Source organism: Equus quagga, chromosome 6, assembly GCF_021613505.1.
Source record: "Equus quagga isolate Etosha38 chromosome 6, UCLA_HA_Equagga_1.0, whole genome shotgun sequence".
NCBI lineage: Eukaryota > Metazoa > Chordata > Mammalia > Perissodactyla > Equidae > Equus > Equus quagga.
The window spans coordinates 74,230,247-74,242,819 of NC_060272.1; the positions used below are offsets into that span (position 1 = coordinate 74,230,247).

Genomic DNA, 12,573 nt, shown 5'->3' on the forward strand with positions numbered 1-12,573 from the left:
CCTCTCTAATTCCCGTGGTTAACATTGAAACCGGGCCTGTTTTTCTTGCTGCAGCTGCTCACTGGGTCCTGGGCATCCTAGGAGACGGAGGGGAAGACAAAGAAATCCAGTCCGCAATTAGGATCCACCGAGCGTGGACCCTCTGCTCGCCTGCGCGCCGGCCGGAGCCGCCGGTGTGTGGCGCGGATTTAGCTCCCATCCTAGGGCCTCAGAAACCCCCGCGCGCCAGGAGGACGGTTTCTGGCTCTCTGCTGTCCCTACACTCTGGGATCCAAACGAGAGAGTTCGGGGACTCCAGGGGGCAAGGCAGCTCTCCTCCTCAGCCAGAGCCGCGGAGCCGATGCGACTTCCCCGGCGGAACCGCGCCCAATCTCCCCCGCCACAGTCGGGGAGCCCCGGGCTCCGCCGCGCGCGGGCTGCGGACCACGGCGGGCACGTGGGCTCGGCCGCAGCGCTGCGCCAGGCACCGGCTCCCCGGCTCGGCCCAACCTCTCCGCTCCCGCCTCGGCCCCTGCCAGTGGGGAGAGAGATCCTCCCCCCTTCCACTTTGCACCAGTCCGAGGGAATTTGCGGTCGGTGACGCGCATCCTTAAGCGAGCCACCTGCAGCGCGGGGCGCGCCGCTCTGGGCGGCATCGCAGGGCTGGGCCGGCGCGGCCTGGGGACCCCGGGCTCCGGAGGCCATGCCGGCGTTGGCGCGCCGTGGCGGCCGGCTGCCGCTGCTCGGTAAGGCCCTGCTCGCCCGCTCGAAGCCCCTGCAGCCCCCGGCGCTGCCCTCGGCCCCCACCCCGCACCGTGGACCCGGGCGCGCGCCTTCTCCGTCCCCGCCGCCTCGCTCCTCCCCGCGCTCGCTCCTTCCCTCGCTCCCGCGCCCCTCCCCTCATTCGCGCCCTCCCGACTCGCCCAGAACTTGCCCGCGGCCCCTTCCCTTCCCTTCCCACCCCATGTCCTCCTCCTCTCTCTTTTCTGTCGTTGCTGCTTGGGCTCGGGCCGCGGTCCCGAACGGCGGGCCGGACTCCGCGGGCGGCCTCACCGAAGCGCTGCCCGGGCCCGGGGCCGGGGCCGGGGCCGCACCGCCCTTCTCCTACCCGCGCGCTCGGGTGGTGGGCCGGCCGGCGACTGCGGCGGCCCCGAGGTTGGCGCCAGGTGCCCGAGACCTCGCCTGGCCCGACCCTGCATCCCGTAGATTCCCGGGTGGCGCCTGTGACTCTTCTTTTGAGGTTTTGATTTATGGAGTGAACTCTGATGGGAAAATGCGCCCGCGTTCTCCCCCCACAGCGAGCCATCCCGAATAACGACCCCCACCTCGGCCGAATTTCGGTTGGAGCAAAGAATAGTTGCTTTGGAAATGTTATGCAAACATGATTTACATATTAAAATACTGGCTGCCCCTTCCGCCTATACTTGATTTTTATCCTGGCATTAAACCCCAAGAGGTTTTTCAAGGACTCGGAGGACTGTACCCAAGTAATCTACTGGGTACTATAGTTGTTACTGCAAAAAAAAAAAAAAAAAAAATTCCCTTAGGGTCCAGTTGAGGTGAAGGAGTCAGAGTTCTGGGAGCTGGGCGCCTCGGTTCTCTGTCTTAGCTCTGCAACCTTGGGACCGACACTCACTGCCGGGGCCTCAGTGTCCTCTTCTGTCCAGTGAGGGAGTCCAGCTGTGTCTCCACCAGCTCCGGAATTCTAGGATTCTAACTTGAAGTCTCTGTGGTAAATAGAAAAAATATTTGCAATATAGACGTGCAGGAATTATTTCCAATAGTTTTTGTTACAAATAATTCTGAATTATAGAGTGAGAAATGTAACGTAAGGGGAAAATGAGTGGGGGAAAAAAGCCCTTTGCATTTCTTAAACTTTATCTTTACTAGTTGGTAAATATGTACACTTCAGATGTATAGTACAATATGTTTTTCAGAGTCTATTAATACAATAAGTTAGCTTTCTGTTATGTATGACATTAAGCAGTAGGTGAATTTTTCAGTAGCATACAAAGACTTTCTAAAAGTATAAAAATCAGCACTTGCAACTATATTTAAGCTGCATTTGAATTCCTTTATATTTAGGAACGATGTCAGAAATTTCTACATCTCCAGATTTTTCTAAATGAAGTATAATTTGCATACAGCAAACATTCACACATCTTAACAATACAACTCCATTACTTTTTACATATGTATATACCCACATAACCATTATCAGATCAAGATCTAGAGCAATTCTAGCTCCACTCTCCCGTAGTCAATACCCCTCAAAGGGAGCCACCATTCTGACTTCTATTGCTGTAGTTTTGCCTGTTTTTGAACTTCGTGTAAACCAAACCATATTACGTACTCTTCTATGTCCATTTTCTTTCACTCAACGTTGTGATTAGGAGATTCAACCTTGTTCTCAGTAGCAGTGGTTCTATTTTTTTCTTTTTTTTTTTGATTCTTGGGTGCTATTCCTTAGTGTGAATATACTGCTCATTTATCCATTCTATTGTTGAAGAACATATGGATGGCATCCAATTTTGTGTAATTATGAATAATACTGCGGTAAACATTCTTTTACATGTTTTTTTGGTGGACATAAACACCCATTTGTCTTAGGATTATATCTATGAGTACAGTTTCTGCATCACAGGGGAAGGCGTATGTTCAGTTTTGGTAGATATTGCCACTTTTCCAAAGTGGTTGTACCAATTTACATTCCCACTGGCAGCGTATGGGAGTTCCAGTTCCTCACGTCTTTGCCAATCCTTGGTATTACAGAGTTTCTTGAGTAAAGAAGCGTAAAGCGAGAAGCTTAAAAAGGAGCAGTTTAAAATGTTTAAAAGATTTGAACTCCTTGAATTATAGCAGGCAATCCCCATTTCCCTTATATTGTGGGCTCTACCTTTCATGAATAATGGTGAAGCTTTCTAAGTAGTGTTTCAAGAATGGAAACGTATTCTCCCTGGCCTTAATTGCATTCCTTATTGATACTGGAGAGGAGGAGGAGGGCATCAATATTTCCGTAACTATGACACTACCTTGTTTATTAGTGTCAGAAAACTCACATTCAGAACCTCGGATCACACATTTCAGTTGCCATCCCCTGCCCTATTGCCTATCGTACTTTATTTGCCTTTTTGTGTACTGCTAGCCTAAGGGGGAATGGTTCAGGAGGAGGAGGAGGGAAGGGATGCTAGAGAAAGACTGGTTTGGATTGGATAGGACATTAGATCTGGTGACCTGATGTTAAGGTCCCCTTCAATTTTAAAAGTCTAGTTCTAATTGTTGCTGTCATCCAAGCATAGATTGGCTGTTTATTTCTTCTTAGGTACTTCACATCTATCTACAGTAAATTATCCTCTTAGGCTTACTTGTGAACTACTTGCCTTCCGTTAAAGAATAACTCTACTTTGCATAACTAAAAAGGCACTTTCAGTAACTCTTAGTTATCAGTAAAGATTTTGTTGTTGTTATTGAATTCTCCTGTTGTTTAACTGAAAAACTGCCAGGCTATGAGATCTTAAGTGTGGAGGGGGAAGACTGACCTAGATCCCAGGGAAGACATCAGATAAGAAAAATGAAGAGGAAGCATACATGAGAAAGAAAAAAAATTTTTACTTGACAAACTTTTATTGAATACCTATTTCTGTGCTAGCCACAGAAGATGAAAGAGCTGAGGATGGGGGACCTTACGTATAAATAGCTAATTCCATTCTATTTAGGAAATGCATGCTCATGGTCTTTGCCTTTCCCCAGGAAAAGCATTTCAGCACGAAGCTTGCTTTCAGTTAAACCTTCCAACACAGTTATTATGATCACTAAATATCTATAAATTAAAAATAGCATGCTTCAATGAAGGAAGCTTCAATCAGGTCAGAAGAGGAATCCCAGATTTTTTGTCCCCTAAAGCTACTTAAACATGGGTATACTGAATTTAATAGTTGCGAGAAAGAAACTGCTCTTCTATTTAAAATAAAACGAATTGACTGTTCCAGAGTTAAATACGACCATCTTTTAGGATTTGGGAGGCAGTAATTTTCTAAATGGTTCTTTGAACAAACTTGTTGACTACAGTTGACTCCCAGAGAGCATTCCTGTTTGCTTGAGAACCCCACAGGATGGCTCACCTTCATTGCTTTCTTCACAGTTGCTTTCATTTCTCTTATCTGGTCATTTTCTAATGAAACTCAGAAAACAGTGTGACAAGAGCTCTTATTGATAAATTCACTGTTCAAGATTACCATCTTGTTGACTTCCTAGATACCCGCCAGATATTGCCTTAATCTTTGGGTAAAGACTGATTTGACACAAAGCAAATAATCTCAAAAGTATTGTATTTTATCATTTTTCTTGATTTTAAAAGGACCTTGCAGAGAATAGGAGTAAGAAATTGGAGAGGGGAAATTGAGGGATGAAAATTAGCTTCGCCTGCTCTGTAATCTGCTTAGGTTGGTCTTGATGCTATGCTGTATCCTTCATTCACTCTGAAGTAGCAAACTCTTGCAAATCTCACAGTAGGTGTTTTGTCTGAGTAGAGCTTCTTGGTTTTCATCAGGTGACTTTGTGATCTTAAGGTTTTTACCCTGACTTCCAAAAACTTTAGCCACCGCTCAATTAGGTAGCTGTAGTTATGTGGCTGAAGATTTTTCTGTCTTTTAGGGGTCTATGAGCTTTATATCTTAGTGATTTAATTACCTTTGGTTGATATCTTCTTTGTCTATATCATCAGTGGTCCTCAAGTGATAAAAGCTTCTGTGGAACTCGCTGATGGTCGTTAATTTGAATCATGCAATTCTGTCCTATGGGTACCAACACATGTGGAGGAAATTTAAAAATATATAAAGTACACACACACTGTTCTTTTGTGGCTAGAGGAATTGCATAAGATCTTAAAAGAGGAACTATTGTTATTTTTTAGGTTAAACAGTAAAAATATTTTTTCACTGCTGTCATTATAAGGTCAATTGGTAGCCAAGAACCCTCTAAAGAATTATGTAGTCTACACTAAAACTGGATATTGTCACTATTTCTTTAAACTATTGTGTTTTGATTAAGCTATCCACTGAATTCAGTCTTCAAATACGTTGCTATTTGAGTTACGATTTTCCTAATGTTAGAGATTCCGTTCTCGGGGGCGATGCAGAGAGATATATTAGGGCTAACAATACAGTTAGGAAACATGTGTTCTCTGCTCTGGCACGGAATTTCTCTGCACTCAAGTTCCTCATTTGTAAAAAGGAGATTAGCAGTATCTCACCCCTTCATCAGATAATGCCTGTAAAGTACAGCTGCATTCCTTGCTGGGCAGGTGATTTGCAGAAAGAGAGCTGTATAAAATCTGAAGAAATCATTAGGATTTAGAGTCACAGGGCTTTCCTCCCTCTCTCCCTCCCTTCCTCGACACTTTTGAGCACTGTCTCTGTCCAGGACTTGTGTTAAGTGCCACAGAGTACTGGTTCCTGCCATCTAAGAGCTCACAGTCTAATATTGGGGGTCTCGGCAGGAAAGGGTCAGGCTTGTAAAAGGAAAATTGCAGTGCAATTTTAGAAATATGCACAGAAGTTGAGCCTCTAACCCTGACTGAGAAAATAAGACAAGGCTTCCAAGAAGAGGCAATGCCAGAGCCATTACTAGAAAGATAAGTAAGAGTTGACAGGGAAAAGAGAGGATCAGACATTCCAGGCAAATAGGACAGCAAAGAAAAAGGTACAGAGGTCAGAAACACGGAGTGGATGGAAAACTCTTACATTCCAGGTTGCTGGAACACAATTTGGAAGGCCTCCACAATTAGAGTAACTACCATTTTGAGAGTTGTAACTCAGAAAGTTGTTTGAAGACTGTTCAGTGGAGAGTTTTAAGAAATTCAAGGTTGCCAGAGGCACAGTGTGTGATGTGTAAGGAGTGTTTTAGTAGTGCGGTAAGGGGCTTGGACTTTATCATGTAGACCAGGAGACTCTGGATGGAGTTCAGGGGGTCCATTGTGTCCCTCAGGGTGCATGTGTATCGTGCACACGCACGTGCACAGGCATGGTATTCTTTTGGAGAGAGGATTAATTGTTTTCATCAGATTTTCAAAGGGGTCTGCAACTCAAGAAAGGGTAAGGACCATTGCTGTAGGTTGTTGAGGGTTTTTAAGCAGAGGAGTGAGACACTCTGGTAGTATTTTGGAAAGACACTCTGGTGTCTGTATGGAGGGTGGATGTCAGGCCGACAGGACCATGGCGGGGAGGCCAGCTAGGATGTCGTTGGCAGTAGTCCGGGCCAGAGATGATGAGGGCTTGAATCGGCGCAGTGGTAATAGAGATGCAGAGCTGTGGATGGATTTGGGAATTATCAAGAGGTTCAAATGTCAGGGCTTGGCAACTGCCAGGATAATGGGAAGTGAGCGAGAGGGAGGACTCAAAAATGACTTCTGGGTTTCTGGCTTTGGTGATGGTGGATGTGTTGCCACTAACTGAGAAAGAGAGAAGATAGAGGAAGGAGTAGGTTTAGGAAGGAAAAAATGGAGTTTAATCTGAGTTTAAGGTTCCAAGGGGGCCACCCAGATACAGAGCTGTACACAGAGGCGGTATGAATTTGGAAATCAGGAGCAAATAGACTGTAGTTAGAATCATGAGAATTTACAGAAAAAGAACATAGAAGGAGTGGAGAGGATATGACCTTAGGGCTGCCCAGTTCTAAGGAAAAATACACTCATGTGTGTCTGTCTCCTTCTCTCTACTCACAGCACTACTCACACTGAACACTTCTGGCACTTCCGGCCACCAATGTATGTGTGTGTGTATGTGTGGGTGGGTGGGTGGGTGTGGCTGGGTGTGGGTTTCCCCACTCCAAGCAATTCTCAAACACCAGCTGAGTGTTCTACAAGTTATCTCAATTCTGACATCATCTACCTGGAGATAGCGTCAGATCCCACAGGCTGAGTTCAGGCTCCCTCTTCCCCCACTTCAGACATCAATTGCAAGTCCAGCTTGTCAGCCGAGCTTCTGTCCACAGGCTGTAAATCGGAAGTCCCCAGGACCCTCTCAAGTTCAATTAATTTGCTAGAGCAGCTCTCAGAACTCAGGAAACATTTTACTTACTAGATCACCGGTTTATTATAAAAGGATGTAACTCAGGAGCAGCCAGATGGAAGAGACGCATTAGGGCAGGTTTGTGGAGCTTCTGTGCCCTCTCAAGGAGCCACTCTCCCAGCAACGCCATGTATTCACAAACCCAGAGGCTCATCAAATCTCTGCTGAAGAATTTTTGTAGAGCTTATTCTCAGCCCCTGCCTCTTCCCAGTGGTCAGTGGGTGGGGCTCAAAGTTCTCACCCTCTAATCACTTGGTTTTTCTGGTGACCAGCCCCATCCTGAGGCTCTTTGCGGGGCCCCACCTTAGCTCACCTCATTAACATAAACTCAGGTGTGCTCAAAGGGGATGCCTTATGATTAACAAATGACACTCCATCACTCAGGAAATTCCAGGGGTTTTAGGAGCTTTGTGCCAGGAACGGGACTGAGACCAACTATATGTTTGTTATATCGCACCAGTCTACTGCTCTCTTTCACCAGTTGAGGAATATGGGGCCCAAAGAGGTTAAATGACTTGAGAAAATTCAAAGTTATCAAAATTGATAACTCTCAGAAGAGAGACTTGGAACTCAAGTCTCCAAGTCTTATCCAGTTCTCTTTGCCTCACAGGAGACCTGACTTGGAGGATTTGAAAATGAGGTGCCTTGACTTTCTTGATTTGTTTTATAATGTCTAAATCCATCACACTTTTAGTGGAGTAGATTTTACTTTTACATAAAATTTATTTTAAATTGGTGCCAAATTGTTTTTTCCGCCAACCCTCACCTCCCACGCCAGTCCTGTCCCTTCAAAGTAGACCACTTAGGGAGCCCTTTTCCAATTCCACCATTGTCCTCCTTACTCAGAAGGGTTTTGGAACTGGACTCTGGGAAGTGCTGCTAGGGTTTTGAAAGAGATTCTCAGAAAAAACCTTAATATTGATTATGGCAAATTCTTTCTTCGATGTTTTTAAAAGTCAGGTTTATTGAGGCACAATTTTTCATATAATAAATTTCACCCTTACTGTATGGCTCCTTGTGTTTAACTAACACATATAGTCACATAACTACTACCACTATCAAGATATGGAACATTTCCATTTCCCCCAACTTCTCTTATGCCCCTTTGTAGTCACTCCCACTGCCCACCCCAGCCCCTGGCAACCAGTAATCTCTTTTCTGTCTCTATCACTTTTCCTTTTTCAGAATGTCATTTAAGTGAAACTCTACAATATGTAGCCTTTTGAGTCTCTTTCTTTCACATAGCATAATTATGTGAGATTTATCCATGTTGTTATGTATATCAGTACTTTTTTCCTTTCTATGGCTGAGTAGTATTCCATTGTATGGATGTGTCACAGTTTGTTTATCCATTAACCAGCTGAATTCATTTGTCTGGCAATTATGAATAAAGCAGCTATAATATATATATATATATTTTTTTTTTCTCAAAGATTAGCATGTGAGCTAACATCTGTTGCCAGTCTTCTTTTTTTTTCTTCCTCTTCTCCCCAAAGCCCCCCAGTACATAGTTGTGTCTTCTAGTTGTGAGTGAGTCTGGTTGTGCTATGTGAGATGCCACCCCAGTATGGCCTGATGAGTGGTGCCATGTCCATGTCCAGGATCTGAACCAGTGAAACCCTGGGCCGCTGAAGCAGAGTGCGCGAACTTAACCATTTGGCCACCAGACTGGGCATGCAGCTATAATATTTGAATATAGATTTTGGTGAGAGAATAGGTTTTAATTTCTCTTGGGTAAATACCCAGGAGTGGTATTGTATTGATGGATTGTATGCTAAGTGAATGTTCAACTTTATAAGAAACTGCCGGTTTTTCAGAGTGAAATTACCATTTTTCATCCCTGCAAGCAGTATATGAGAGTTGCAGTTGCTCAGCATCATAAGCTTGGTATGATCAGTTTTTTTGTTTTTGTTTTATTTTGTTTTAATTTTTATTGAGATTATGATAGTTTTACAACTTTGCGAAATTTCAGTTGTACATTATTGTTTTTCAGTCGTGTTGTAGGTACACCACTTCATCCTTTGTGCCCACTCCCTACCCCCCCTTTCCCCTGGTAGCCACTAATCTGTTCTCTTTGTTTATGTGTTTAACTTCCAAATATGAGTGAAGTCATACAGAGATTGTCTTTCTCTATCTGGCTTATTTCACTTAACGTAATGCCCTCAAGGTCCATCCATGTTGTTGTGAATGGGACGGTTTTATTCTTTTTCATGGCTGAGTAGTATTCCATTGTATGTATATACCATATCTTTTTTATCCAGTCATCAGTTGATGGGCACTTAGGTTGCTTCCACATCTTGGCTGTTTTTGTTTTTCAACAATTCTAATAGGGGTGTAGCAATATCTCATTGTGGTTTTAATTTGCGTTTTTCTAATGAGTAAAGATGTTGATCATCTCTTTGTATGCTTAATTGCCATTTTATATTTTGTTTGGTGAAGTGTCTCCTAAAATCTTTTGCCCATGTTTTTATCAGGATGTTTGTTTTCTTATTATTAGGTTTAAAGTGTTCTTTGTGTATTCTGGATATAAGTCCTTTATCAGATATATGTTTTGGAAATATTTTCTCCCAGTCTATGGCTTGTATTTTCATTTTTTAAACAGTGTCTTTGAAGAACATAAGTTATTAATTTTGATGAAGTCCACTAGTGGAAAAAAAATTAGCCCTAGACTAAATACTGCTTTGGTCCCACCTAACCAAGCTTAAAAACAAGGCCTGAAAGGAACAAAGTGTTTACAATGAACTTAACTGCATCCTGGAAAAAAGTTCAAGAATATTTAAAAGAATACAAAAATATCTGACACCAGGTAAAATTCACAATGTCTGGCATCCAATTACAAGTTAACAGACAAACAAAGAATAAAAATTCAGCCCATAATAAGGAGAAAAATCAATCATCCAAAAGGGATCCAGAAATGATATAGTGTATAGCATTAGTAGGCAACAACATTAAAATAGATTTATAACTACTCTGTTCCATATATTCCTGCAGCCAGAGGAAAGATTGTACACGTTAAGCAGGGGCATAGTAGATGTAAAAAGTCACACAAATTGAACTGCTAGAAATGAAAATTACAGTTACACTGGATGGGATTGGTAGTAGATTAGACACTGCAGAAGAAAAGATTAGTTAACTTGAAGACATAGCAATAGACACTCTCCAAAAGGAACAGATTAAAAAGACAAAATAAAATGAACAGGGAATCAGTGAGCTACAGGAGAACTTTGGGTGGTCAAATATACATGTAAATCTGCATATGAATGTATCTTTTTTCTCTGAATGCTTTTAAGAGTTTTTCTTTATCATAGGCTTTAAGCAATTTGATTATAAAGGACCTTTTGTAGTCCTCTTCCCAAGTCATGTGCTTGGGTTTTGTTGGGCTTCTTGGATCTGTAGGTTTATCATTTATATCAGATTTCTAAAATTTTCCTCTTTTGTTTCATCCAATATTTTTTCTGCCTTCTTTTCCTCCATTCTCTCCTTCAAGGATTCTAATTACATGTATATTTGGCCACTGAAAGTGAGTAAAATATAAAGACTTTTTTTTAATCATTTAACTTTAAAAGATACTTTACTGTTTAAAGCAAAAATAATAACAGTGACTTGGGTTTATAACTTATGTAAAAGTACAATGTCTGACAATAATAGCACAAAGCCTGAGAGAGATGAAACGGAAATGTACTGCTGTAAGGTTCTTATATTATACATAAAGTAGTGAGAGAGCACTTCCAAGTAGACCGTGTTACAGTGAAGATGCATACAGTCACGCATCACTTAATGACTGGGACGCATGCTGAGAAATACATCATTAAGCAATTTTATCATTGTGTGGACAACAGAGAGTGTACTTACACAAACCTAGATATACTTGCACACACACCTAGGCTAGATGATACTAATCTTATGGGACCACCATCATAGATGCAGTCCATCATTGACCAAAATGTCATTATGTGGTGCATGACTGTCCTGTAAACCTTAAAGCACTTGATAAAATAACAAGACAAAAGCATTATAACCATTAATCCAAGAAAAGAGATGAAGTGGAATAACAAGAAATACTCAATTATTCCCCAAAAAGGCAGAAAAAGAGGAAAAAGGAATTAAAAAACAGATGGGACAGTGGGGAGGGAGGAGGGCTGAAGGGGTAACAGAGCGCATGTGTGTGGTGAGAGATGGTAATTAGTCTTTGGGTGGTGAGCATGATGTAGTTTACACAGAGATTGAAATATAAAGACACACACCTAAAATTTATATAACGTTATAAACCAATGTTACCTCAATTAAAAAAGAAAAAAACAGATGGGACAAATAGAAAACAAAGAATAACATGGTAGATTTAAACCTAGTCATGTCAATAATCTCATTAAATTTAAATGATCTACATATCACAATTAAAAGGCAGAGGTTATCAGATTTGGTTTAAAAAAAAAAGCAAGACCAAACTGTATGGTGCATGAATGAAACCAACTTTGGATGTGAAGACACAAATAAGTTAAAATAAAAAGATGGGGGAAAAGTATCCCATGCAAACACTAATCAAAGGAAAGCTGGAGAGGCTAAAATATCTCAGACAAAGTCTATTTCAAAGCAAAGAGTGTAACTAGAGGCAGAGAGTCATTTGGTAGTGCTATATAGCTCGATTCATCAAAAGGACATAAAAATCCTAAACATTTATGCATCTAATAACAGAACTTGAAAATACGTGGAGCAAAATCTGATTGAACTGCAAGGAGAAATGGACAAATCCACAATTACATTCTGAGAGTTCAATACTCCTTCAATAACTGACAGAAGAAGGAGAAAAAAACTCCGTAAGATATACAAGACTTGAACAATATCAATCCTCTTGACCTGAATCACATTTATAAAATATTCCACTCACCAATGACTGAATGTACATTCTTCTCAAGTGCACACAATACACTTATCAAATTAGACCATTTTCTGGACTATAAAACAAGCTTCAATAAATTTTAAAAGATTTAAGACATACAAAGTATATCCTGTGATTATGGTGGTATTATATTAGGAATTAATAACAGAAAGATAACTGGAAAATCCTCAAATATTTGAAAACCAAGTAACACATTTCTAAATAATCCATGGGTCAAAGAAGAAACCAAAAGATAAATGAGAATGTGTATTGAATTGAATGGAAAGAAAATTCACTAAGAATTTGTGGGATGCCTCTAAAGCAGTACTTAAGGGAAAATTTATAGTATCAAGTTATTAATTAGTAAGTGATTAGTAGCATTAAATCATAATGCTACAAATTATAGAGAGATGTTACAAATTAAACTAGATAAAGATCTCAAATCAATGATCTTGAATTCAAGCACAAGCAAGAGGGGAAAAATAACAATTTAAACCCCATGTCAGCAAAAGAAAGGAAGCAAACACAATCAGAGTGAAAATCAATGAAATAGAAAACAAAACAAAAACATTGGAGAAAATCAATGCAACCAAGAGCAATAAAGATCAATAAAATTGCTAAACCTCTTGCCAAACTAATCAGGAAAAAAAG

The 12,573-nt window shown here is 41.5% G+C and overlaps 1 protein-coding gene across 1 annotated transcript in view; it reads left to right on the plus strand.

The window, feature by feature from the left end:
• Nucleotides 1–473: 473 nt before the first annotated feature.
• FLT3 (fms related receptor tyrosine kinase 3) overlaps nucleotides 474–12,573 on the plus strand; it is a 78,012-nt gene continuing 65,912 nt past the window's right edge. Inside the window, exon 1 of the mRNA XM_046664717.1 lies at nucleotides 474–725. Coding sequence (XP_046520673.1) covers nucleotides 683–725 — 43 coding nt within the window. The 5' untranslated portion in view covers nucleotides 474–682. The remainder of the gene's footprint in view (nucleotides 726–12,573) is intronic.